The sequence below is a fragment of the Salminus brasiliensis genome, chromosome 24 (genome assembly GCF_030463535.1).
Source record: "Salminus brasiliensis chromosome 24, fSalBra1.hap2, whole genome shotgun sequence".
NCBI classification, from domain to species: Eukaryota; Metazoa; Chordata; class Actinopteri; order Characiformes; family Bryconidae; genus Salminus; species Salminus brasiliensis.
In genome coordinates this window covers 5,353,537-5,376,464 of record NC_132901.1, presented here as the reverse complement: position 1 = coordinate 5,376,464, position 22,928 = coordinate 5,353,537, and the positions used below count along the sequence as shown (strand labels likewise).

Here is a 22,928-nt window from a genome sequence, read left to right as displayed (position 1 = left end):
GAAGAGCCCCTACCTCTTTAAACTCGACATCACGCAAACCGCAACTTCGATTCGCTTGCTAGTTGCTAAGCAATGCTGACAATTACTTTAATGGTCAAGAGGATTATACTTCATCACTACAGCGCCTAAAACACACACACACACATACACTGAGACACACTCACACACACACACCAGCCAATCAATACACCCCCAGGGAAGGTAATTTACTGTAAAAACTGCACACTTCAGATAATTCCGCTGATACGGGCCATGCCGAGAACACCATCAGACTCTTGCCTTAAAAAAGTGGGGGGAAAAAAAGCAAAATAGCGTATGAAATCGACAGTGAGTCGATAATAGGTTGAGAAGAGTTGTGGTGGTTGCTCACGTGACCTCTTGGTTTTTAACGGTCTCTCACTAATGGCTGATACAGCCAGAAAGGTCTTCCAGCTTGCTGGACACACCGCAAAGCTAGAGGAAGGATCAATGATCCGGGCCAGCTAATGATTTTAGCATTAAAGTGGGGCAGGAGGAGGACAGGGAGTAGTCAGTGAAACATGGAGAGGGAGAAAGCATTCTTCTACCTGCTTCCAAAAGGTGAGGGTCTACATCGCAACATACTTGAAGCAATAAGGTTGAAGGATTCAGACTAAGCGCTGTATACGCACAACTAGATAAACCAGGCAAAGCCCAGCTTTGCCAGACCACCGCGGTAAAACAACGGGGAGTTTGGTACCAAAATATCGGCTCTTTATTGTGAAAAAGGTTCCGTGGCCTTGAATGACCTCTATCATGCTCCATGTACCATTTCATGTGACCCTGCCTGGTAAAGGACTCAAGCTTTGCCCTCAGAGCCTTAAGATATAGACCACATATTCACTAGACGAGGTTGGCAGCTGGCTCTGTAGCGATGCTAACGGCGCGAGAGCAATGAAAACAACCCAGGAGCGTTGCACAGTAGGAAGGCTAACGGCTGGATAGTGATGCTAACTCAGAAGTAGTGTTCTGAACTCAACAAGGTTTATCAGTCACAAAGGGGTTTAAAGGTATGTTTCCAATCGTCTCTGTATGTGGAAGCAGTGCTGGACGATATGACCTCAAGTCAGAAAATTTCACACCTAACGGAACATTTAGCCTTGATTACGATTACTGAACGATTATGTAAGCTGCATAAGTTGCTCAGGTGGCTCAGTGTTTGATTTCTCCGCCATGTTGCTTCAATGTTGCAGTCTGGATAGGGCGACTGTGTGACTACACAGTGATAGAACTGTAGTAGCTTTTAAGGGGACATTTACATTTACGGCATTTTAGTACCACGTTACTCATATTACAGCGTTGGGCCAATGTAGTGTTAGGAGTCTTACCCAAGGACTCTTATTGGTGTAGTGCAGCATAGCCACCCAGACCGGGAATCGAACCCCAGTCTCCCACATGGTGTGGCAGCTCACTGGAAGGTAGTTGTGTTATCTGTTGCGCCACACCAACCACTATACATGAAACAGCAGATTGAACAAATTGAAAACAAACTAATTAACATTGGCAAGGTTACGTTAATTATGTTATGACCTATGATTGATTAAGTTATGGATGTCGGTTTGGTTTCACTTTTGATCAGTTGCCCAGCCCTGTGCAGAAGCCTATTTTCAGTCTCAGGCTTTGACATTTGCATCCATTTGCTGATATTTTGTGAAACCCATTCTTCCCTCCCTCCCTCATGCAATATCACCAACGCCACTGGGGGCAACACAACCCCAAAACATGATAGGAAAGCATCCCCAAGCTTCACAGTTGGCGAGGTGTTCTTTTCATTAAATGCAGTTCCTTTCTTTGCTTAAACGTACAGTTAGACTTTTGCTGATTGTGGCCAAAAAAACACCTGGCTTGTCTAAATGTTCTACAGCGTACTGCAAATGATGAGTTTAGTGACGAGGTCACAGGTAAGGTTTCCTTCTTTTGACTCTTTCATTAAGATAATGTTTGTGCGAACAACGCTGCACAGGGGAACGGGGCACCACCCTTTTGACCCAAGTAATTCTCTACAAGTTTTCCAGATCTTTCAGATTCCATCTTCAGCAGCAGTTTCCTGAACTGCCATTTCTTAATAACATTATGCGGAAACTGCTTGACTACCTTTTATTGCATTCCCCTGATTTGTGGCCATTGATTACTTTTGTTTTCAGATCTTTTATTTTTTGTCCTGTTGCTTAGAGGAGTCCACTGTTGGTGAGTGTTGGTAGAGTCAAACCTTTCAAATTTGATTCAGATGATTGTACTTAATTACAGGTGGTAACATGTCTCATGTCTCATTAGCCTGAGTCGCTTATCAAAGTCTGAGACCTTGTCAAAAACTCTTCGCAATGCTTAGGATGCCCAAATCTGGTATTTGCTGAAAATACCAGGTTTGTCCTGATTTGAACCAGTGAGTTTAACAACAGGCCAATATCCTATAGTATTTATTTGTTTTATTCATTTCCATAAATCAAACAGGTTATTTCTGTTCCTTTGACTTTGGGTGGATATAAAATACTGGATGTCCTGCATTGTGCCAGATTAAAAAAAAAACAATAAGGGCTGAGACACTCCTTGTAACTGTAGTATGTATGGATGGGGCTAAACTGTGGTAGGCTGAATGGGTGGACACATGTAAATGAGCTGGTTCTTTCAACATTCATTTCAACTATGCAATTTTAGCCCATATTCTCGGTTTGGCTGAGTCTGTGATGACTGGCTCTAGTCAGTTAAATTCGACAGTTGGAGAGAGAATCAAATAGTGTGTTAAGTAGGGGCGCAGACTCCAAATTTTGGCCTCCCGACTGCGTTGCTGACTAGTTGGTTTGATATTTTTCGACCAGAGTGAAACATAGTACTGTATACTGGTCAGCCACTCAATCTGAAATAGTCTAATCAATAGCCAATGAAAACTGAGCATGCAAAGTGCTGTTTTCCTGCCATACTTGTTATGGCCATGCTGACTCCATCTTCCCACCCATGTCCTCACCTAAAGGTGTTTTTCACGTTTCTTGTGTTTTGGGTCAGCGCAATTGATGGCCATGATATATATATATATATATATATATATATATATATATATATATATATATATATATATACGCAGGCTTTTTGTGCTCTTTATAAATAGGCAAAGCACCTGTAAAATTCACATATTCCAATCTGAACTGCTAACAAGAAACACCTTTTGCCAATTAGTCGAAGGTTCACTTACTTTTTCTAGCCTGCAACATTTACTCAAAGTGCTCCATAACAGACATGATCAGAAGAACTGAGTGTATTCGTTTAGTTAGATTGTGTGTGTCTATCACTGAGATAAAGATCACATGCACATTTTATTAGTAAATAATGAAGAAATCCACATAATTCCAAAGGGAATTTTTATCTTTTTATCTTGTAACTGGAGCCCTCCAGATAAAAATAATACAGCACAATGTTTCTTTGGGCTACAGCAAGTAACTGTTAATTGTAAAAATAAAAAGGGAACCTATATAATATTTGTACCTGATAACTGGCCAATGAATGTAGGTACCAAGGCAGACATACACTATATGTCCAAATGTTTGTGGACATCCCTTCTAATGAATGCATCGGCTACTTTCAGTGTGTGTGTGTGTGTATCTGTGCATTTCTGACACAGACACACACACGCAGCTTGTCTAACTCATGTAGAGAAGTACTGCCAATAGAATAGGACTCGCTAGAGCAGATCAACGTCTTGGCAAGAGGGGAGATAACCTATTGGCTAGGGGGACATAAAGCCCCGACAGCTCAATGCAGTGGAACTGTGTTCTCTGGTGCTCTGTCCAATACTTTTGGGATGACTCTGGGAGTTGGGGACAATGTGGGGTGATGACTATCCAACATCCTGACCTCACTAGCACTCTTGTCCAAGGTACACGCTTTGTTAATGGCCCTGATTTCAGAAGAAAACAATGAATTGACAGGTGTCCCATTACTTTTGTCCATGTAGTGTACCCTACTCCCTGTATATTTAAAACAAAGGGCAGGTCGTTTTGAGGGCAGCAGATGTTATGAACTGCTACGTTGCTAATGTGCAAGGCCAGGAGTACTTGCTTTTGGTTGTTTTACCAAGGAAACACCTTTGAATGATTTCATTCTTCGCCTCGTTCTCCCTTCTTTCTTATCTCATAAACACACACCCTCACACACACACAAACGAGGATTGATAGTAATAATATGCAGAGAGATAGCAAAAGGAAGAGCAAGAGAAGAGCATGTGTGTGTGTGTGTTTGATTGAGGTCCAGAGTCAGCAGCGGTTTGGTCATGTTCTCTTTTACAGGAAGGGGAAACGGTAATAAATGAAAACACTTTCTATTTATCCAGTCGTTTCCTTGAGCGCACAGCGAGTACCGGAAAACGCACACACATAACGGCTTTGTGTTAGCATTGTGAAAATGAGAAGCAGAGATGCATAAACATACAAAGTGTGTGTGTGTGTGCGTGTGTTAGCCACTGGCTCTCTCAGTCGGAGCTTCCACTGTTTCCAGGTCAGTGATTTCTCTTTTATTTGGTAATTTAATTTCACTGAGAGATGAAAGTGCCTGAAAGAGCCATAATCCTGGCTCTGTCTTTCTCTCTCTCTCTCTCTCTCTCTCACACACACACACATACACACACAGATTGACCGATAAGTGATTGGTTTGTAATGATGAACCTCCTAACAACTCAAAATGTCCTCGAAATGTCCCTGCTCAAGTGTTTGTGTGTATATGTATGTGTGTACCGCTTCTGACAAAGCCTGATGAGAAACTGTGGCACATTAATTATTTACATGGTGTTTATACATAATGCAGCAGTGACCACATCACACACACACACACACACACACACACACACACACACACACGTGTATGCATGTGAGAGTGGGAAACACACAGGTATTCGAATAAAGAAGCATCCGTCTGGTCAATAGAACTTTATTATTGGCAAATATAACATACACTGTAAAAAAAAATCAAACGAAGAGAAACAGAAAGATGCATTTGTCACTTCTATGACAACAGCTGGACAGATGTGGGCTTGGGGAAAGTGGCTGCTTTTTTTCCCTTCTCACCTAGCACCTTCCACCTGCCATCTGTTCCGAACTCGAGCGGTCGGCGAGCGGGGAATTGCGCAGAACACGACAACGATCAAAAGTGTCGGTAGAAGGAAAGTGACGGAGCTTCGAGCGCGAAATGCTAACGAATCAAATCCAAGTCCGAATCAAACGGAAAATATGCAAACGAGTCATTGAACGACACACAGAAGGACACGTTTGAACATCTGCAACTACTGTATGTTGGAATGGGTTGCTTTTCTTTTTCTTCTTTTTTTTTTAAGGTAAGGTACAAACTATTCGCGTATACGTTCTCCTACTGAAACCGAAACACAGAGACTTCACACAGAGGCCAGGCCCTCTCTGCAACAGGAAAGTCAACTGTACGTTTTTAGGCTAAAACATTGCCCAGCTTTCTCTCGCTCTCTCTCTCTCGTCCACTTAAAGGCACCGCACATCCTAGGACAGCTAACATGTAACAGATAATAACAATGAAAAGACTGCTGCGTGTGTTAGACATACAATGTTTTGCTCCTTCTCCAACATACCTGGTCCGTGGTTCACCAGTCCACCGACCAGAACACCAGAAACACCACTGTGGTCAATGCTGGATGCTCTCTTCAGCCACTCAGTAGGTGAGTTTTTTTGAGCTTTGACCACCAGCACCACCCTGTCAATCAGAACTGCCTTCAGATATACAGTGTTATAGGTGAATACGTGACAACAATGGCTTGTTAGAGCAGATTTGCTTTCTGCACGGAAAACAGGATTACATTAATCTTGCGCTTTCCTTATAATTCACTTTATCCAGACTGAAGAACCGAAGAACTAAAGAATCAAAGAACTGAAGAACCAAACCCAAGAAGTGCAATCATCAATACTCGGTAATCTCAGCTCTAAGGTATTAGAGACAATGTACAGGAAAATATATACACACACGCACGTACACACAAACACACCAACGAATATGGAGCTAGGATGAAACTGGTTAGAAACATGCCATTGAGGGGTGTGTGTGTGTATGTGTATTTGTGTGTATGCTTGCTGCCCTTCAGAGAGAGCATTTTCTGAGTTACTCTTGCAGAAAGTAGGACTCGTGTGTCTTCGCACATGCCTGTGTGTGAATGTGTTTGTGTGTGTGCATGTCCGCGCTAAATCCTAAGCATAATACTTTTATCTCTGACTCAGACCTTCTGATCGCTCCCAGTTACTGTCCCAAGGGCTACTGTGGATTACCTCTCCTCAGGATCCAAAACGTCCACATGAGAAAAATAAAAGGGGTCTCTTTCATGAATAACTGTATTAATTTTTGTACAAATGTTACACACCGAGAGGAAGATATACCTTTTTGTCTAAGCCATTAGTAATATTAGTACTGATTTCGGCCAGTGTTGCCTAAAAACGTGCTTTAGGACCGAACGAACATCTGTCTCTCTCTCTCTCTCTCTCTGTTTTTTTTTTTTTTTTTTTTTTGGTTTCCCCTTTTTTTTAAGAAAAAAAAAAGAACATGGATTATGACAGGTAGCCGCCGTCGTCGTCATCATCGTCATACTCTTCGTCATCTCCCACCTCCTCTTCGTCGTTCAGGAAATCGCCGTCCTCGTCATCCAAGAGCAGAGAGTCGCCGCTGCCGAAGTCTCCAGACGATTCTGGTGCAGGAACTACGCACACACACCCAGAGCAGAAAGTTAGGCGCGTCGCTAAGTGATGCATCGTTACTTTAATGAGGTGCTTAGTGCACTACAACGGCTTCTGCACAGCTAACACGTTTAAACCTGCAAACAGACGCATCTGCCGCTGTTGTGTTCTACACGTCTATTCAACTGCTGTATGCTTGCTAGTTCATCCTCTCTAAATCAGCCTGTCTGTGCACCGCCTTTAAAGCATTATGATATCCGAATCATCGCCACTGGTAGAACCTCGTTTTTCAGATATAGGGTCTTTACAGCAGAGAGGAAAATGTCCTTAATGTGCTTTAGTGTATATTAATGTAATCAGGGAGGATGCTTGATAAAAGAAAATCCAAGTCCAAATGTTTGTGGACACCCTGTCTAATGTATGTATTTATTGCTGACAATCTAGTGGCAGATAAACATTAACCTACTGACACCATGCCTAATGCCAGGGTTAAGGGCTACAAAGGGCTACAAACTTCTCCTTTTTCTGGACCCCACAGTGCCCTCTACTGGCCATTCTCTTTTTTTAACTGTAATGCTGGCTGAAGATCATAATTTGCTGACATTAATTCTGACAGAAACCCGATTTTCGATTTCATAATCCACAAATTACGCTTGCGTCCATTAAGGCGCCAGTACAGAGTGGATCTGCTGCACCACTGAAGGTGGAGTTATACAATTTGAATAAGAAGCGAGTCAAAAGCTAACTCCAGCCTAGTGAAATCAGTGACTGAGGATTCTTGCTGAATGCCATTCAGCAGTCAAAACAAGAGCCATATTAATTTGTTTTGCTTTCCCTTTCACTCATTACAAATATGGGGTAATATAAGCAAAGTCTTAACTGGGTGAATTTGTGTGTAGCCTAGCGTCAGATGAGGCCCACTGTTAGTTGGACAGCCATACCCCGTTTTTAAATTTGGGAATAAATCACCTTTTTTTGTGAACAGGTCTGTTTTTTGTGAACAGGTGTTCCGCAATAAGCTGTTAATTATTGGTTATCATATCAGTGCCAGTAATTTCTACACTGGTGATCTCCAATTAATATGATATTTGTGTTATTTCTACTGTGTTATATTCTACTAGTCATCATGTTCACACAATGCAAAAGGCAGCTGATTTTTTAAAAATAATTTTCACTTCGATAGTACAGAAAAAGTATACTACTGAACTGATTGAATGTATTGTGGATGTACCGCATTCGGTTGGCCCCATCTTGCGTGACCCAGCAACCTCGTTTCCATAGCGATCAACGCACCAGCACTGGCCAGTGCTGCCATGGCACTGGTGAGACCTATAGAAGCCATCCTCGTCGCAGGCTGGGATGTACTGACCTACGCACACAGACAGACAGCGCACAATAATGTAATCTGACGACTGGCGAAATGACCATTACTACAACAGCAACTCTCACACCCAGCTTCAGCTTTAGCTTCACAGCATTCTCAGGCTATAGCCACAAAACCAGCAGCCCTGCCAAAGATTTTCAGCAGCTGAATGTAATATTATTATTCCTGCTTATTTATTATTTTCCCCCTATTTTTATGGGCCCGCAGGCACCCAGCCGTCTCTGCACGTTTCACTCAAAAGCAGAGCCGTGGATAAAAATATCCCTTTTTCATGTCCGATTTCCACCATAAGTCTCCTCGTGCTCTCTGCGCAAATTAAACACGCGACCTTCCGAGAGGGAAAGAGCAACTCCGCACGTCAGAAGTACAGTGACGTTCATTTATCCACTAAATCAAATTTAAGATGGACTCGGTTTCTCTTCGCTGCTCAGAAACCTCATTTTGCCAGTGTGACTGCGAGAAGCACCCCTAGCATACGTAGTTTGGATAATATGTGTGCATTTACATATTCATGATCACATTCCTATGCATATGCATTTATGCAGAGAAGCACAGCATATGTATAATCATGTAATATTGATGCAAATGTGCTGTTATAATGTGTTTGATTGTAGTGCTCAGACTGTGGTATAATTTCAAGCCCCAATTCTGTTTTATTCACATTTGGTATCTTGTATCTTGGGCAGAGTCTGTTTGGGGCAGAGTGTGTGTACAACATACATTTTTATTTGCTTAAGACTTTCATTAAAATATACATACAATACACCTAATATTTAGTTAAGCAAGCTGCACCCTGACCAGATGCTTGTGGTAGCCATCAGGATTCTGGCAAAATTCTGGTTGGATATTGGACCAGTCTTCTTGGCAGATAAGAGATTTTAATTAAATGAGTTGGTTTTTTGGTATAGACTGGACTACAAAGTCCACAAATTTTCAATACAGCTGACTCTATTCTGGGAACGCAATTCCAAAAGGTTAATGTTAGCCATTCCACAACCACTTTTGATAATTGTCTGGTCAGAAGACCCAATTGTGTATGGCTGATGGTATAAGGCTCTGCTAAAGAATTCTGAGGTAGTTATGCTTAACACCTGGCACAGTGTTGTTCGAGGCTGAATGCCTCACCTTTCACTCTCTAAAACATACCTCTGGTCATCTTTCTGCAATCTGACCATAAAATCTTTCTCCGAAAGGCTTTTTCTAAGTCCATGTGGCTCAGCTGCAAACTTTTAGTCAAGGTGGAAGGTGTATATATTTGAATCAGGGGTTTCTTTCTTGGGCGGCAGCCTCTCTCTGTTCCAGCAGCGTCCAGTTCATGACAGGTCTGTGCCTCGGTGGGTTGCTCCTTTCCATCTGGTCCAGTTTCCTCTCAGCTAAGGGGGGAAAGTGGCTACACCTTCCAATAACTCGAACTTCGAATAGATGTTTAACTGATACTCTTGGCATCTGTAGTTGTTTAGAAATGGCTTCAAAAGACATTTTTGCACTGAGCTTCTTGGACTTTCCCATTGTACCGTGTTGGTCAATTCAATGAGTGCTGTCAAACAATAGCAGCTGTAGTCAATCATGATCACTTGCAGGAAAATTAGAGGTCTTGACTAGTAACGAGACATTCCGGATCTTTCAGCATAGCTGAATTATTAATCTAAGTGGGTATATGTATATTTTTGTACCTGTATGTATAGACTACCCCCTGTTGATTTCTCTAACCCCTCTGGAAATTGAAACTTGGGCACCAAATGCTAATTTATTGTATCATTAAAGATGTATGTTGTCACTCATTCCGCCCCAGAAAACTGCCGTAAAACTCATGACCACAATGAGTGTATGTACACTAAATAATAACTGTATAAATGAAAAAAAAAACAACATTCTAACAGGTTAGCACATGGATCTTTTTTAGGCAGTCTCTAAAGATAATCTTAGCACAACAAGGCTGTTGCCAAAAACTTAATTAGCATGTGGTTTGTTGATTGTATCATTTGTGTGATGATTGCTGTTTTAAAACTTGTGAACGTGTTAAATCAGAAGGAGAGGCAGAGAATGACTGAGCGGGATTCAGAGGGAGACAGTGAGAGACAGAGAGCACTCACCCAAAAGCTTCTTCCCAGCTTGTTGTTTGTGGATGTTGGTAGCTTCTGTTTGGCAGGGGGAATCTGAAACATGAGAAGCAAGATGAGCATGGCTCTTATCCCTGCATTGTTCGAGAACACTAAAAAGGTTTGATACACATTAAAATCCTTTTCCCACAGGAATCCTGATAAGCTCTTGTATTTCATTACGGATATGGAAGCGTAACTAACATTATTACTGGTCACTGTTCAGATTATAAGTATGTAAACATGTGCCGTCCTGGTACATGCTGTGTGTGGAGACTGTGGCAGTGGGTGATTCAGTCCACTATGACTTTTGGCAGCAAACCAAAAAGTAACACACATGATTTAACATGATTCGACTAATTAAAGCCTAGGGTGACAGAATCTGTTGCTTGATTAATTGAGACAGGCCTGTAACCCCTTGCTGTGGAAAAAAGGCTGTTTTGCACTTAACAGCAGTTCAATGGTTCATTTCCCATATTTTCAGAAGAGCTGACTCATCTAGTCCACAACCACCTTTGATGTTTAGGGTCACTGTCTTGTTGGAACACCCAATCATGTCTGGTTTTCAACCGTCTAGCTGAAGGTCTGAGGTCATTCTTAAGTGTACCTCCTAAAGTAGTCCACCTTCTTCATTACTGCACTTTGTGCAATGTACCAGGGCTACAGCTGTGCAATATGACAAAATTGTATTGTGATAAGTTTTGTTATCGTGATACTCAATATGCTTTTCTACTTTTAGCTGAATAAACACTGATTAACTGCACATTTTATTACTAACAGTGCAATTAGACTGGTTTAATTAGATGAAGTGCAGCAGAAGTTGAATAAAATTCACTGTATTTAGTACGGGAGAGTATCTAAATAGTAGTTTAAAAGAATCTGTCACTACTAATGTATTTAGTCTATGATTACAGGTATTGTGAAAAATGTCAGGATATAGTATTTTTACCCAGGTCTGACCAATATATCGGTTTAGCATTGTCATCTCTATCCGTGCATGTTCAACAGTCCCATTGCAAGTCAGATGCAATGTCAATTTATGTCAAACATGTAATGCTAAAACTTTTTTTGCGGCTTATACAAGCAGAGGCCTACCAGAGGCAAGTAATATCTCCAAAATATCATTTTTGTTTACTCTAATCTTAGAAACACAGAGTGCATTATTAATATCATGACTAGTATTTTTAATATTGCAACATACTTCACTTTGCCCATGTGTTTAGTTGATGTTAGATAATGTTAAAAAATAAGCAATAAGTTGTCCTCCCTAAACTAATGACCTTTAAAACCATCTCTACCTTGTTCACGTGTCTATGACAAAGTTTTCGCAACCCTCCACCACCAATCTCCTCACTTTTTAAACTCTGTCATCTCTCATTGCATATCATATTGGGGGACTGGTTTCCCACCACAAGCAGAAGCCACCTGAACTCCAGCCCAAAGTTCTTCAGTCTCCTCCAAATTACCATATGCTGATGGAATGGTCCAAACTAGCAAATAGCAGCCTAACAGCCTAACTAGTGCTGGCCAAGCTACATTAGCCAACCTTTACTCAGTCATGAAGTCACCATGATAAGACAGGTCATAAAACCCCACTATAAGGTTGTCTACAGTCACCAATTACCTTGTTGGATGCTTTCTGAATAGTTTGCGTCCAAGGTTATGCCTTTCACACGTTAATGTGAGAATATGTGCATGGCTGATAAGTTGCTGAGGCAGCAATGTGTGTGTGTGTGTTTATGTGTTTACCCTGGTGTCTCTGGAAGCAGGAGCACCACTCTTGGCTGGAGATGAGCTGGTCTCTGCCTGAGTCACATGACCTGAGGAAGGCCTTAGTGCATGCATCGCTCTTCTCTGGGCCAAGCCCAGATAGCTCTGCTTGGTCCAGGTGCAGGTCGAAGTTTACATCCAGGCGACTGAACATCCAACCCAGAGAGTCCTTACAAAGAGGAATCTTGCTCATGTCCACCCCTGCACAATGGGAGATAGAAAGAGAGAGAGTTGTATACTATATAGTTTGTCCAAAAGTATTCAGACACCCATTCTAATTGGTGACACAGGCGCTCAGCTTGTGTGATCTCCATAGAAAACACTGCCAAAAGGACGGAGGAGCCACCCATGGTTTTATGGTCGAGCACCATTTAGTCCACTAAATAATGCTCGGAGCAAAAAAAGGGGGTTTGTGATCCAGAGCTAATCATCAGTACCTGACCTCACTAACGTTTTACTTGTGGCATGCAAACAAAACCTCACAGCAATGTTTAACACAAAGCTTTCCCAGAATAGTAGTTCTTCAAGATCTTCGCATGTATATTACTCTGCGAACAGTGTGGAACGGCTGTTCTGAGGTCCAGACTGTTTCCGGACTGATACGCATTTTCTGTAGACCCTCTTTCAGAGAGCTTTTTGGATCTTGCCATTGTGATACCACTCAGTTCAAAAATCAGGGAAAAAGCAAACTAGGTTTAAATAAGAATAATTTTAGACATTTTAAGTAATAATGAATGTTAGTGTGTATTAACTTTGCATCACTGTACGCTGTATACTGTTAGAAACAATGGCTCAATGGGATAACTATTGTCAACCCAGCAGTGACATTGGTGTGTTTGAAAACTCGTAATAATCGTAATACTGCTATACCTGATGCACTGATGCACTGCAGACTGAGGACTCCTAACGCTACATTCTCCTGCCTATGTAACAAATATGTAAATGTAACACCATGCTAATACCACATCATTACACTGCGGTGGTCCCTATGGTGAGTCCTTTCTACTGATGGACAGAGGGGCCAAGGTCAGCAACTGTTCCCTTCCCTACCCTATCCCTTAAACTATATGGACAAATGTATTGGGACACCTGCTAATTCATTCTTTCTTTCTAAATGAAGAGTATTTTGCTTTTGTTGCAGTAACTGTCTCTTAGACTTTCGACTAGATTTGGGAGCATTGCTGTGAGGATTTGATTACGCAACTCATCCCAAAAGTATTGGGAGGAGAACCATCATTCCAGAGAACAACAGGTGCCAATTGGTTCATGTTCATCTGCTCCAGAGAGTGCTATTCTATTGCCAGTACTTGTCTACAGGGACTAGAGAAGCTGTGTGTGTGAGTGTGCATCTGTACACCTGTGTCAGCAATTGGTGCAACTTAAAGTAGCAGAAGGGGCATCTACAAACATTTGGACACATAATGTATTTAAAGTGCACCTATATATAGGTGTGTTCCTGATAAGATGGCCAATTAGTGTAGGTACAAGGTAGGCATCTGTGTGAGTGTGGGCTGTGTGGGATGTGTTTTAGCAAGTCTAGCATGTGTTTTTTTGTGGAACTTACTTTTGTCTGGTTTCTGGAACTTGAGTTTCTTGCTGGGATTCCCGCTTTCATGCTGGTCTCTTATCCAGTCTCTCAGTTTGCTTACGACGTCGCGCATTTCGGCATCGCTGCAATCTGCATGCATACATAGACCTTTCGTTGAGTTGCTTCAAAAACCGACTCAGTCAGCAGAAGTATAGAGTCTTTTGTGCTCGTTCACATGGCAGGTCTGTGACTAGAAGCTTTCATTAACCCTCGCTTGAAAAGCTGTCGAAAACATAATGACTCACATGAGCTAATTTCATCAAGCCACAATTAACTGAAGAGTGGGGGGGAAAAAAAGAACCACTACTGTGAGTATATAATGTTGGGCTTGACACTTCTGTCTGTTGTGGCTAGGCCAGAGGAATGTGTGTATGCGCCTGCACTGAGTATTTTTGCAGTGCTCATTAGCAAGCTGACACCTGGACCAGGCTCATCTGTGTAAGCCTCAAAGCGTTAGAACTGAATGCAGTCCTAAGCTCAGTGCCTGAATTCCACTATAGATTAGTAATAGAAGGATGTATGTATGTTCATTTTGTGAATCAATGAAGATAGAAATGTGGATTTCTCTCTCTCCTGTTCATATTTTGACACAGAAAACTAATAGGTTTCTAAGGGACACAGACTTAAGATTTTAAGGAGGAGAAAAATAAGGACAGTTTGTCGAACCGTAATCCTTAAAATAATCAAGCTCTTAGCTGCTGAAAGCCATAAGGGCTCTCTGTACCATTCAGGGGGATGAGAAAGAGTATGCGTGTGGATATGAGAGAAAGAGAGACAGATAAAGAGAGAAAAAGAGAGAGAGAGAAAGATAAATAGGGCATTATGAAGTAGCAGAAGTACTTTCTGAGGAACTAGATGTTCTTTGGTCTGTGTTTGTGTGCGAGTGTGTGTGTGTGTCTGTACCTTTCTTCTCCATAGGGTTTTCTGATTGTGACAGGCAGGGACACTGTCCTGGGCATTTCACAGAAATCTGCTTCCCAGAGATACATGCCTGATATTCCAGTTTACACTACAACACACACACACACACACACACAAAGATTAGATCAGAGCAGTACATTGTCGGTTAGAAATTAATCTTGCTGTTGAATACCTTCCTGGAAAATTACAGCACATACAGGCACTATGTGAGATTTGAGATCACCAGAAATTTGCAATTTTGTGGATATGTTTGTGTATGTGTCACCTTGGTGGAGTAAGAGTGTCCGTCTGTTCCACAGACCGGCGATGGATGCACCACTGGACATCTTTTACACTTCAGCAGAGCTGGGTTCAAACCCATTCCCTTCGTGAAACTAGAGAGAGAGAGAGAGGGAGACAGAAAGAGTGAGTGAGTCAGGGATGACTGCTGTTGAGAGAAACAAATCAATCGTCTTAATGATGCATACTGTGAACAGGGTTGTGCTGATTTAAAGCTACATCCAGAGCCTGGGCTTGACTTTGCCTACATGCTCTTTCACCTCCTTGTCCCCTTTCTTTCTCTTTCACTTAATTTCATCCTTTAGTTCATGTTTTTTTGGGGGGGGGATCTCAGTCTGCTCAGCTTCTGTTTCCATGCCTCTGTTTGTGTGTTTCTGAGTGAACGTCTGAAACGCCAGAAGCAGCTCTCTCCAAAAACACAGGATCCAACCACAACCTTATAATGAAAATGAAAGTAACTAAAAATCAATGGCACACACATTTACCGTTATCTCAAATGCAGTCAATCAGCCAAGACGTGTGTAATGTCCAAGGTTTGCTTCTTTTGTGTTTTAATGGTTGTAGATACTGTTATCTATAAAAATGGGCAATTTTAAGGTGAGCTCTATAGGTGGAGCGGGTCAGTCAGCACAAAGTTATGGAGAGGTAGACTCGCATCCTTCACTGTAGATCTGTAGAACCACAGAGAAACAGATATTTTTCTGACCTCCTGTTTAACTGCCTAGTAACTATTAAGGCTATTGAGTCCAACACTAAGTGTTGAGGTTTAGGCTGAATGGAATGAAACTGCAAGAACAGTCTGAAAACAGCAGCAACAGAGAAACTGTATTAAATAGTGTGAAAAAGAAGGGATTTTAAGCTGCAACCACAAACACTGGGCTGTTTTCATCATGCGTCCGTGCACTCGATGGCTCGTTCTTCCACAGGGTTGCCAGATTCATGATTTGTCTCACAGCAGGTTTAACACCGTGATCACAGACGGCATGAGCATGATAATGAATCGTGTTAGGATCGTGTTCTGATCATTCTAAAAATGAACAGTCGTAAAATACTGTTTGTCAATATATGTATTCATGAGTATTATGCACCAATACAATACATTTGTTTGATTTGTATTATCTAAACATATCACTAAATGAGAAAAATATTTAGCAGCCTTTTTTATGATCTTTTTGGACACACAGTTTCAACTTATGGTAGGGAGATTTTAAGAAAAACATAGGCTGCCAAAGGTGAACCTTACTTGCCAAGTTCAGTGTATGACTTTTTTTTTATTATATATATATCCCATCACAATTACTGCCCTCCACCATGGTCTTCCCTATATTAGGATCTCTGGATATAAGCTGGATTTCTATATGCTAAAATGAGCAGGAGTTGGGAAAAATGTAGCCATCATGTTCTAAAACAGCAGCATTTGCTGAAAGTCGCTGGATTCTCCGAATTACAGGGTCTTTGACATGTCGAAATACTACATCTACATGACAGCCAACACTGCTGTACACTGAACTGTCATCATAAGACTGTCATCTTCATCAAAATTCCTGCATTGTCAAGCGTGAAGGCTTCCAAAGTTTCCATGGCAGAAGTAGAGTGCAGTTTGAGTGGAAGGCTTTGTTATATAATAGGGATAAATGTTTAGCGGTCGACATTTCAATGAGCAGTCAGTAGAGTCAGGCTAATGTGTTTGAACGTGCTCGTTTGTCACAGGACGCCAATAGCATCGATTATTGGTCAGAGAGAAATTCAGCACAGACCTACAGAGTTCCTAAAATAGACAAGGCTTTACAGAATGGCACATGACTTCACAGGTCTATAGCAATGTAAATACTAGCACAGCTTGGCTCATTTTAGCTCACACAGTCTAGGGAAACAATGGAGCTGACAATGGAGACGCCGCCGAGTTGGTTTAAAACTGCGATGCTACACAACATGCATGCAGGCGTAGTAAGAGTGTGTAAATGTTTCCATGGTGATGGCTGCCTCCGAAACTCAGGAATGAGCAAAGGAGAGCACTGGTGGTCATTTATATTTGTTTAATGTGGAAATAAAGGCCTGAGGATGAAAGGACTCAACGACTCAGGGTTCATCCTGTAAAATAAAAGTAAAACGGAGTACGTGTTGATTGATTTCCACTGGCTCTGTACGATCGGCTCAGAAATCTGGGACCTAGGACCTACTGAGTTTTACATGAACCATTGTCTTCCACTTCCTACATGGGGGAGGTCAGTTATAATCCAGCTTGTGCTTCATGAACACACTTCGGCATGAGAGTATTTGTTTTCTTTCCTTACAATTTTTTCCCCCTTACAAATTACGGGCAAAAAGCACTTGAGGTAAAGTAGACGTGATAGCAGTATTGTGACCAGCCTTCCAGCCCTCCCTCGCTCCTTTCCCGTCCCTTTCTTTCATCAGATCATTAGCAGACACTTGTTGTTGGGCTTTGGCGTTCTCACACTCAGCACGCTTCTTGTTTCCATTTTCATGGCAACAATTGCTGTTGACAACTGCAGCTTAGGAAGAAAAACCAGGACAGACTGTACCCTCGTTTTCACCTCATTCACTAACACACACACACACACACACACCCATTCACTTTGGCAGAAGAAGTCGCTCTCTTAAATGCAACTCTTAAACGACTTGGGACATAATGTGTTTATTTTTGAAGACAATTCCTTTTAATTGCCTCTGAGCAACTTTCTCGTTCCATCATTAACCAGTAAATGAGTTTTGTTTGTGCTTGATTTCACTGCTGGTCCAGTGCGTTAAGGGTCCAGGAACTGGAGCGTGGTGGAGCCAGAGGGTTCTTGGTGTGATCATCTAATTCTAATGGCGTTTGGTAACCCCCAGCCTCAGAGGGTGTGAAGTAGTAATGAGCAGTTTAATCATTTTTGCTCTCAGACTGTAAAACGGAGTTTCAACTTTTAAAAGCAATTAACCTGGAATAAAGTTACATTTCTATTGAGTTTATAGTAATGTAAGAAATCAGTATCCACTATATGTCCAAATATTTGTGGACACCCCTTCTAATGATTGCATTTAGCTTTTTTAAGTTGCAACTGTTGCTGACATAGATGTGCAAGTGCACGCACACACAAACAGAGCTTGTCTAGTCCCAGTAAAGAAGTACTGCCAATAGAATAGGACTCTCTTGAGCAGAGAAACATGAACATATTGGCTCCATGTTTAATGCAGGCGTGGGCTAGATGGGTATAAAGCCCCCTAGCATTGAGCTGTAAAGCAGTGAAACTGTGTTATCTGGAATGATGGACGGTGCTCCATCCAGTACTTTTGGGATGAGCTAGGGATTTGGGTATGAGGTGGGGTGGAGATCTTACAACATCCTGACCTCACTAACGCTCTTATTGCTGAATGCAAAAGAAACAATGAACGAGCGGGTGTCCCAATACTTTTGTCCAGATAGTTTAGCTGAGTCCAATATTTAGCGTTACATGATTTTTTTTTAGAACTGCAACTCACCCCATACAAGTCTGCCATCTTTTTCTAGACAATGCTCCTTTGCTAAATCATACAGCATCCTGCTCGAATCCCGATATTTTGTAACGGTGCACATTTCCCAGTCAAAAGCTTCTTTAAAAATGCTAATACAAAGATTATTGCATTTTGGTTATTGTAAACTACACGTCGCAACTGTCGGATGAAAAACATGTATCTTTATTTTGTCTGTTTTTAGTTTTCTCCCTGGTTTAAACCCTGTAGCTGCTCTGTACACTTTGTAAATAATTATGGAAGAACAGACCAATTGAAATGCTCTAAATGACTTTTATTTAAAGTTAAGAACATTTTTGCCTTTCCTGGAGATGCATGTTTTTCATTGGACAGCGATGATATGCTTTATTAAAATATCTGAACACTAACAACAAATACTAAATATGTCAGAACCAACTTTATTTAGCTACATTTTTCCAACAGTTCCATGTTACCGATGATGTAAGCCAAACACTAAACAGCCAATAGTTGTCGTTACGCACTGCTTTACTGATTCTTATGACGGTCAGCTGTAAATTCTTAATGGTCAAATGTTAGTGTCAGTTCTTAATGGTCACCCTTTCAACAGCAGAACATCATTAGTATTATAGAACTGAGCTTCTAGAGGGCTGAGCTTTGTAGTATATACTAATACTAGTATATACTGATTTCACAAACAATGGTCTGCATATAAGAACAGCATGTTAATTTCAACACACAATAAGCCACTAATAACTGGGAGTTCTGGCTCCATTTATTCTGATACCAATAAAATAACGTAACCCTAATATTGTCTTAGTCCTAATTTGTATACACAGTCATAGAAGAATATAATATAAGAATAACCACCCGGATGACACTAGGGCGCGGTGCTGATATTGACTGTATTAGGTGACATAAGGTGTTCATCATTATAGAGGTTAACTGGTCCGCAGTGGCACGTCGATTCACCTCTACGATCAATGGCCTGCGGGGCATAACTGCTATGTTATACCATCCTAGGTAGCAGTTTATATGTATATATATATACTTGAATAAGTACACCTATCCCTCGCACTCACCACTGCTGTAACTCAATCCCTAATCCTGACACGTCTGGCACGTAAAGCAGAGGCTTTGCTACGTGCCACTCAGGAGATGCAAGTGTGACATTACAAAAATAAATAAATAAAACCCACCACTATCCCAGTAATCGAAAACATTTATTCCATTTATTCTATTTATTGCAGTTCCAGTGTGCTTGTTTGAAGATTACTGTATTTTTCTTCACCTGATCCCAAAAATAAATAGCTGTTAGTCTGTCTATAGAGAACGGTTGGAACCACAGCAATATATATTTTTAAGGACACACACACACACAAACCTCCCAATGGCAGCACATCCTTTCTCTCTCTTATCACATTCAGCGAAGATAGTGTATGCTAATCAGAGAAAGCTTGAGGTGCTACAATGTTCTACTGTGCTGTACTCATTCAACCTGTAATGCTCCAAATCAGCCCCCAATGCTAATGTGCTCTCAGGACGCGTTACAACCTGCAAAATTGCTCTGGTATTAATCAGCCCCCAGGAGGCTGAAGTGTTAGCTTCCTGCTGACTGTTTTTTTTTTTACTGTGTGCACTGACCAATTTAACTGCTCATTATGAAAGACCATGCGTGTTGAAGATTCATGCTTTTTGGCACCCTCTGTGTTTGGTCTTCAACTGGAATCACACGTTCATACAAAGAGAATGAAAAGCTACATTTTTGCACAAGACCAAATTAGAATACATTTCTGCCAGAGTGATCAAACCATTACATCTAAATCTCTGAAGTTCTAATTGTTTGCCCCTGCTGAGACGAAGAGCTTAGATTGAGTAAAGTAAATGAAATCTGTTCAATATTATATATGCACAGACATGGGCAGGTTTTTAATTTTTAGGCAAGCTGAAGGACCTACACGCATTAAAAAGCCAATCTGCAATTGCTAGAACAGTGCCACTGTCATTTCAGCTTGAGCTCATGATATAGTGGTGTCCTAAACACATCATTTTAGTAGTTGTGTTATAGTTTTTGCCAAAGCCTTAATGGAAAAATCTGACCAGCTTTTCAAATGCAAGAATGCTGCTGCTAATACCGCAGGTGCACTTGTTGTTTGTGACTCTCAGTTGGAGGCATTTGCAATAATCTACATAAAATATTACCCATTTGCACAGGCTTGACAAAGGGAAGCAAGATCTATAGCAACAACTACTGCTAAATATGTAATAAATATCGTAAACATTGCACTCAGAGACGGTTTTAGAAATGAAGGAGCTACTGTTAGCCAACTTTGTGTGTGTGGAAAGTACCTTAACAATCAAAACCTCCTCTGGCATCAATGGGGACCACTCTTATTCCATTGGGAGGCACTTAATGTGTCAATACGGGGGCTCTAGAACATCCCCTGAAGTTAGCGGCTTTTCAAGTTCCTTTTACCCTAGGTAGTTGCTCATAATATTCTGATATGACTGTTAAATATTGTAAATATTGTACTCAGAGACAACAGATCTATTTAGGCTTGCTTATAGATCTAGTGACAGTCCAAACAGTGTAGATCTCAGGATTTTTTTTAGCAGCGGTGGCGGGCCCACACTCTCTGCGTAATGTTAGCTAGTTTAAGCTACCTGTCTTTCTTATTTCTCTCTCCCCTTTGTCAGGTGTGTAGAGAAAGGACGACTGGGTTGGGTGTTATGACATGTCTCCCACAATGTATCAGTCACTTCAAATTAAAAGCTCTCTGCTGAGTTTTGTAATTGCAATTTCGATAACAATTTTGAATCAGCTGTGGCAATCATTTAGTAAAATATATTTAGGAATATATGTAAACACTAGATGTGGATAGCAGTACATTACTACTTTAATGGCAGGTTTTATATGAATAATAATTACGAAAACTACATAAAGCACCTTTAAAATCCTGAATTCAACTGACAGAGAAATAATCAGAGTGTTTTGAATAGCAGTAAACATACCATACAGACATTTGCCATGTTCTCTGTTAGTAAACTCAGAGCTAATCCTAGAGCTAATCTGCTGTGATTCCTACTCTGGACTTAAAGCATCAGTTACGCAAGATAATGTTGCAAATAGAATGATGAACGCTTTACCTTATCCTGCGCTGGCTAACACAGGAAGGCGTTTTGTAGTCTTCAGCCACACACTGCTTGTGTCGGCCACATTTGAACTTTAAGCAGGGGTCCTTGGCCGGATCCATAGCTGAAACACAGACATACACATAACATATATATATATATATATTATAAATTGCATTAAATAATTAAACACTATCCCTCAAAGACCCTAAAAATAGAACCCAAAAATATGGGATATAGTACTTTCTGCATTATGTTAAAAAGGTTAAAAAAGCTGAATGCATTCTTTAGATGGGGTGTCCACAAACATTCGGACATAGAGACATTTACAGCTAACTTGCTATATTTAAAACTGTAGAAAGGAAAATCGACCAGAGAGTTCTGGCCCGTGACCTGTGTGCTTATAAATAAATGCTCTATTTCCGATGTGTCTTTACGTTGGAAGGTAAAGCGATACAGAGAGAGCAAGAGATAGATTCTAATGCCATTAGCTCCCTTTATAACCCTAAGAGGCTAACACACACACGCAGTGGACAGCACTTCTGCAGTCTCCTTCTATTCCTCTTGTTCAAACACACACACACACACACACAGCCACACTTAGAATGGTCTCTGACCTCACACTGTAAGAGCCTTAGCAAAATCCAGCGCAGGCTTCAGCAGCTTATCCAAACCTGATCTCCTCAGCACTCTCTAATTCTATTGTTCCAGTGTGTGTGTGTGTGTGTGTGTGTGTGTGTGTGTGTGTGTGTATACAGTATGTGTGTGTGGGTCTATCTGTTTGTAATAATTCCTAAATGTGCAGGTGATTGTTGCATTAGTTTGTCTATTGTCACAGACTGTCACAAGTCTACTACAGAATTGAAGGTACCCACGCGAGCTGTGAGAAACTACTGAATCCAAATCAACCCAAATAAAAATAATAACAATTAAAAAAACGTCCTTCATGTTTGTTGATTAGATCTTTAACCTTTATAACATTTAATCACTTGCGGGCGACATTAGCACTACTTTCACATATAGCTTTACCTAGTAATGAAACAGCAAGGGGTTAGGTGTGAACGCAAGCCAGAGTCAAAATCCCAGTAAGACTGACACAGGAGTCTACCTGCACAAGACGTAGTGCAATTTTATTTTTTGTCAAGAGAAGTGTCAAAGTCTGCTCCTTCGAGTGTGCCTGGCTGCTAATGCGATGCCACACTGATGACAAAGCACACAGCCTTGTTTTTACAGTTGAGTTTTATGTTCTGCATGAGAAAAACAGTGCTTATTTATAAGCAGTCCGATTCAGAAATGAAGGAGCCACTGGCCATTTAACTGGCATCTATGGAAAGGCAGATGTTCAGAAGAATGTTTTAAACGCAGGATAAGAGAAGTTCTCAAATATTCACTCATATAATGATTTTTGAAAAGATTTTCTAAGGACAATCATTGTTGTTTTCGCATTTAGGCTAACTGCATAACATCGACGTTTAGGCTGCATTTTACAGCTTATCATAAACAATGCAAAATATATATTTTTTATTTCGCAATATTCAGTTAAACCCGTGTATTGGTGAGAAAAGAAATGTCGAGCTCATTAAAACATTTTCAGTAAA

The 22,928-nt window shown here is 41.0% G+C and overlaps 1 protein-coding gene across 1 annotated transcript in view; it reads right to left on the bottom strand.

Annotated features, from left to right (window-relative positions):
• Window positions 1-4,916: 4,916 nt before the first annotated feature.
• spock3 (SPARC (osteonectin), cwcv and kazal like domains proteoglycan 3) overlaps window positions 4,917-22,928 on the bottom strand; it is a gene marked incomplete at its 5' end in the record, with an annotated part of 34,561 nt that continues 16,549 nt past the window's right edge. Inside the window, 8 exons of the mRNA XM_072669548.1 lie at window positions 4,917-6,712; window positions 7,921-8,058; window positions 10,167-10,229; window positions 11,922-12,143; window positions 13,507-13,620; window positions 14,434-14,539; window positions 14,717-14,825; window positions 21,346-21,454. Coding sequence (XP_072525649.1) covers window positions 6,564-6,712; window positions 7,921-8,058; window positions 10,167-10,229; window positions 11,922-12,143; window positions 13,507-13,620; window positions 14,434-14,539; window positions 14,717-14,825; window positions 21,346-21,454 — 1,010 coding nt within the window. The remainder of the gene's footprint in view (window positions 6,713-7,920; window positions 8,059-10,166; window positions 10,230-11,921; window positions 12,144-13,506; window positions 13,621-14,433; window positions 14,540-14,716; window positions 14,826-21,345; window positions 21,455-22,928) is intronic.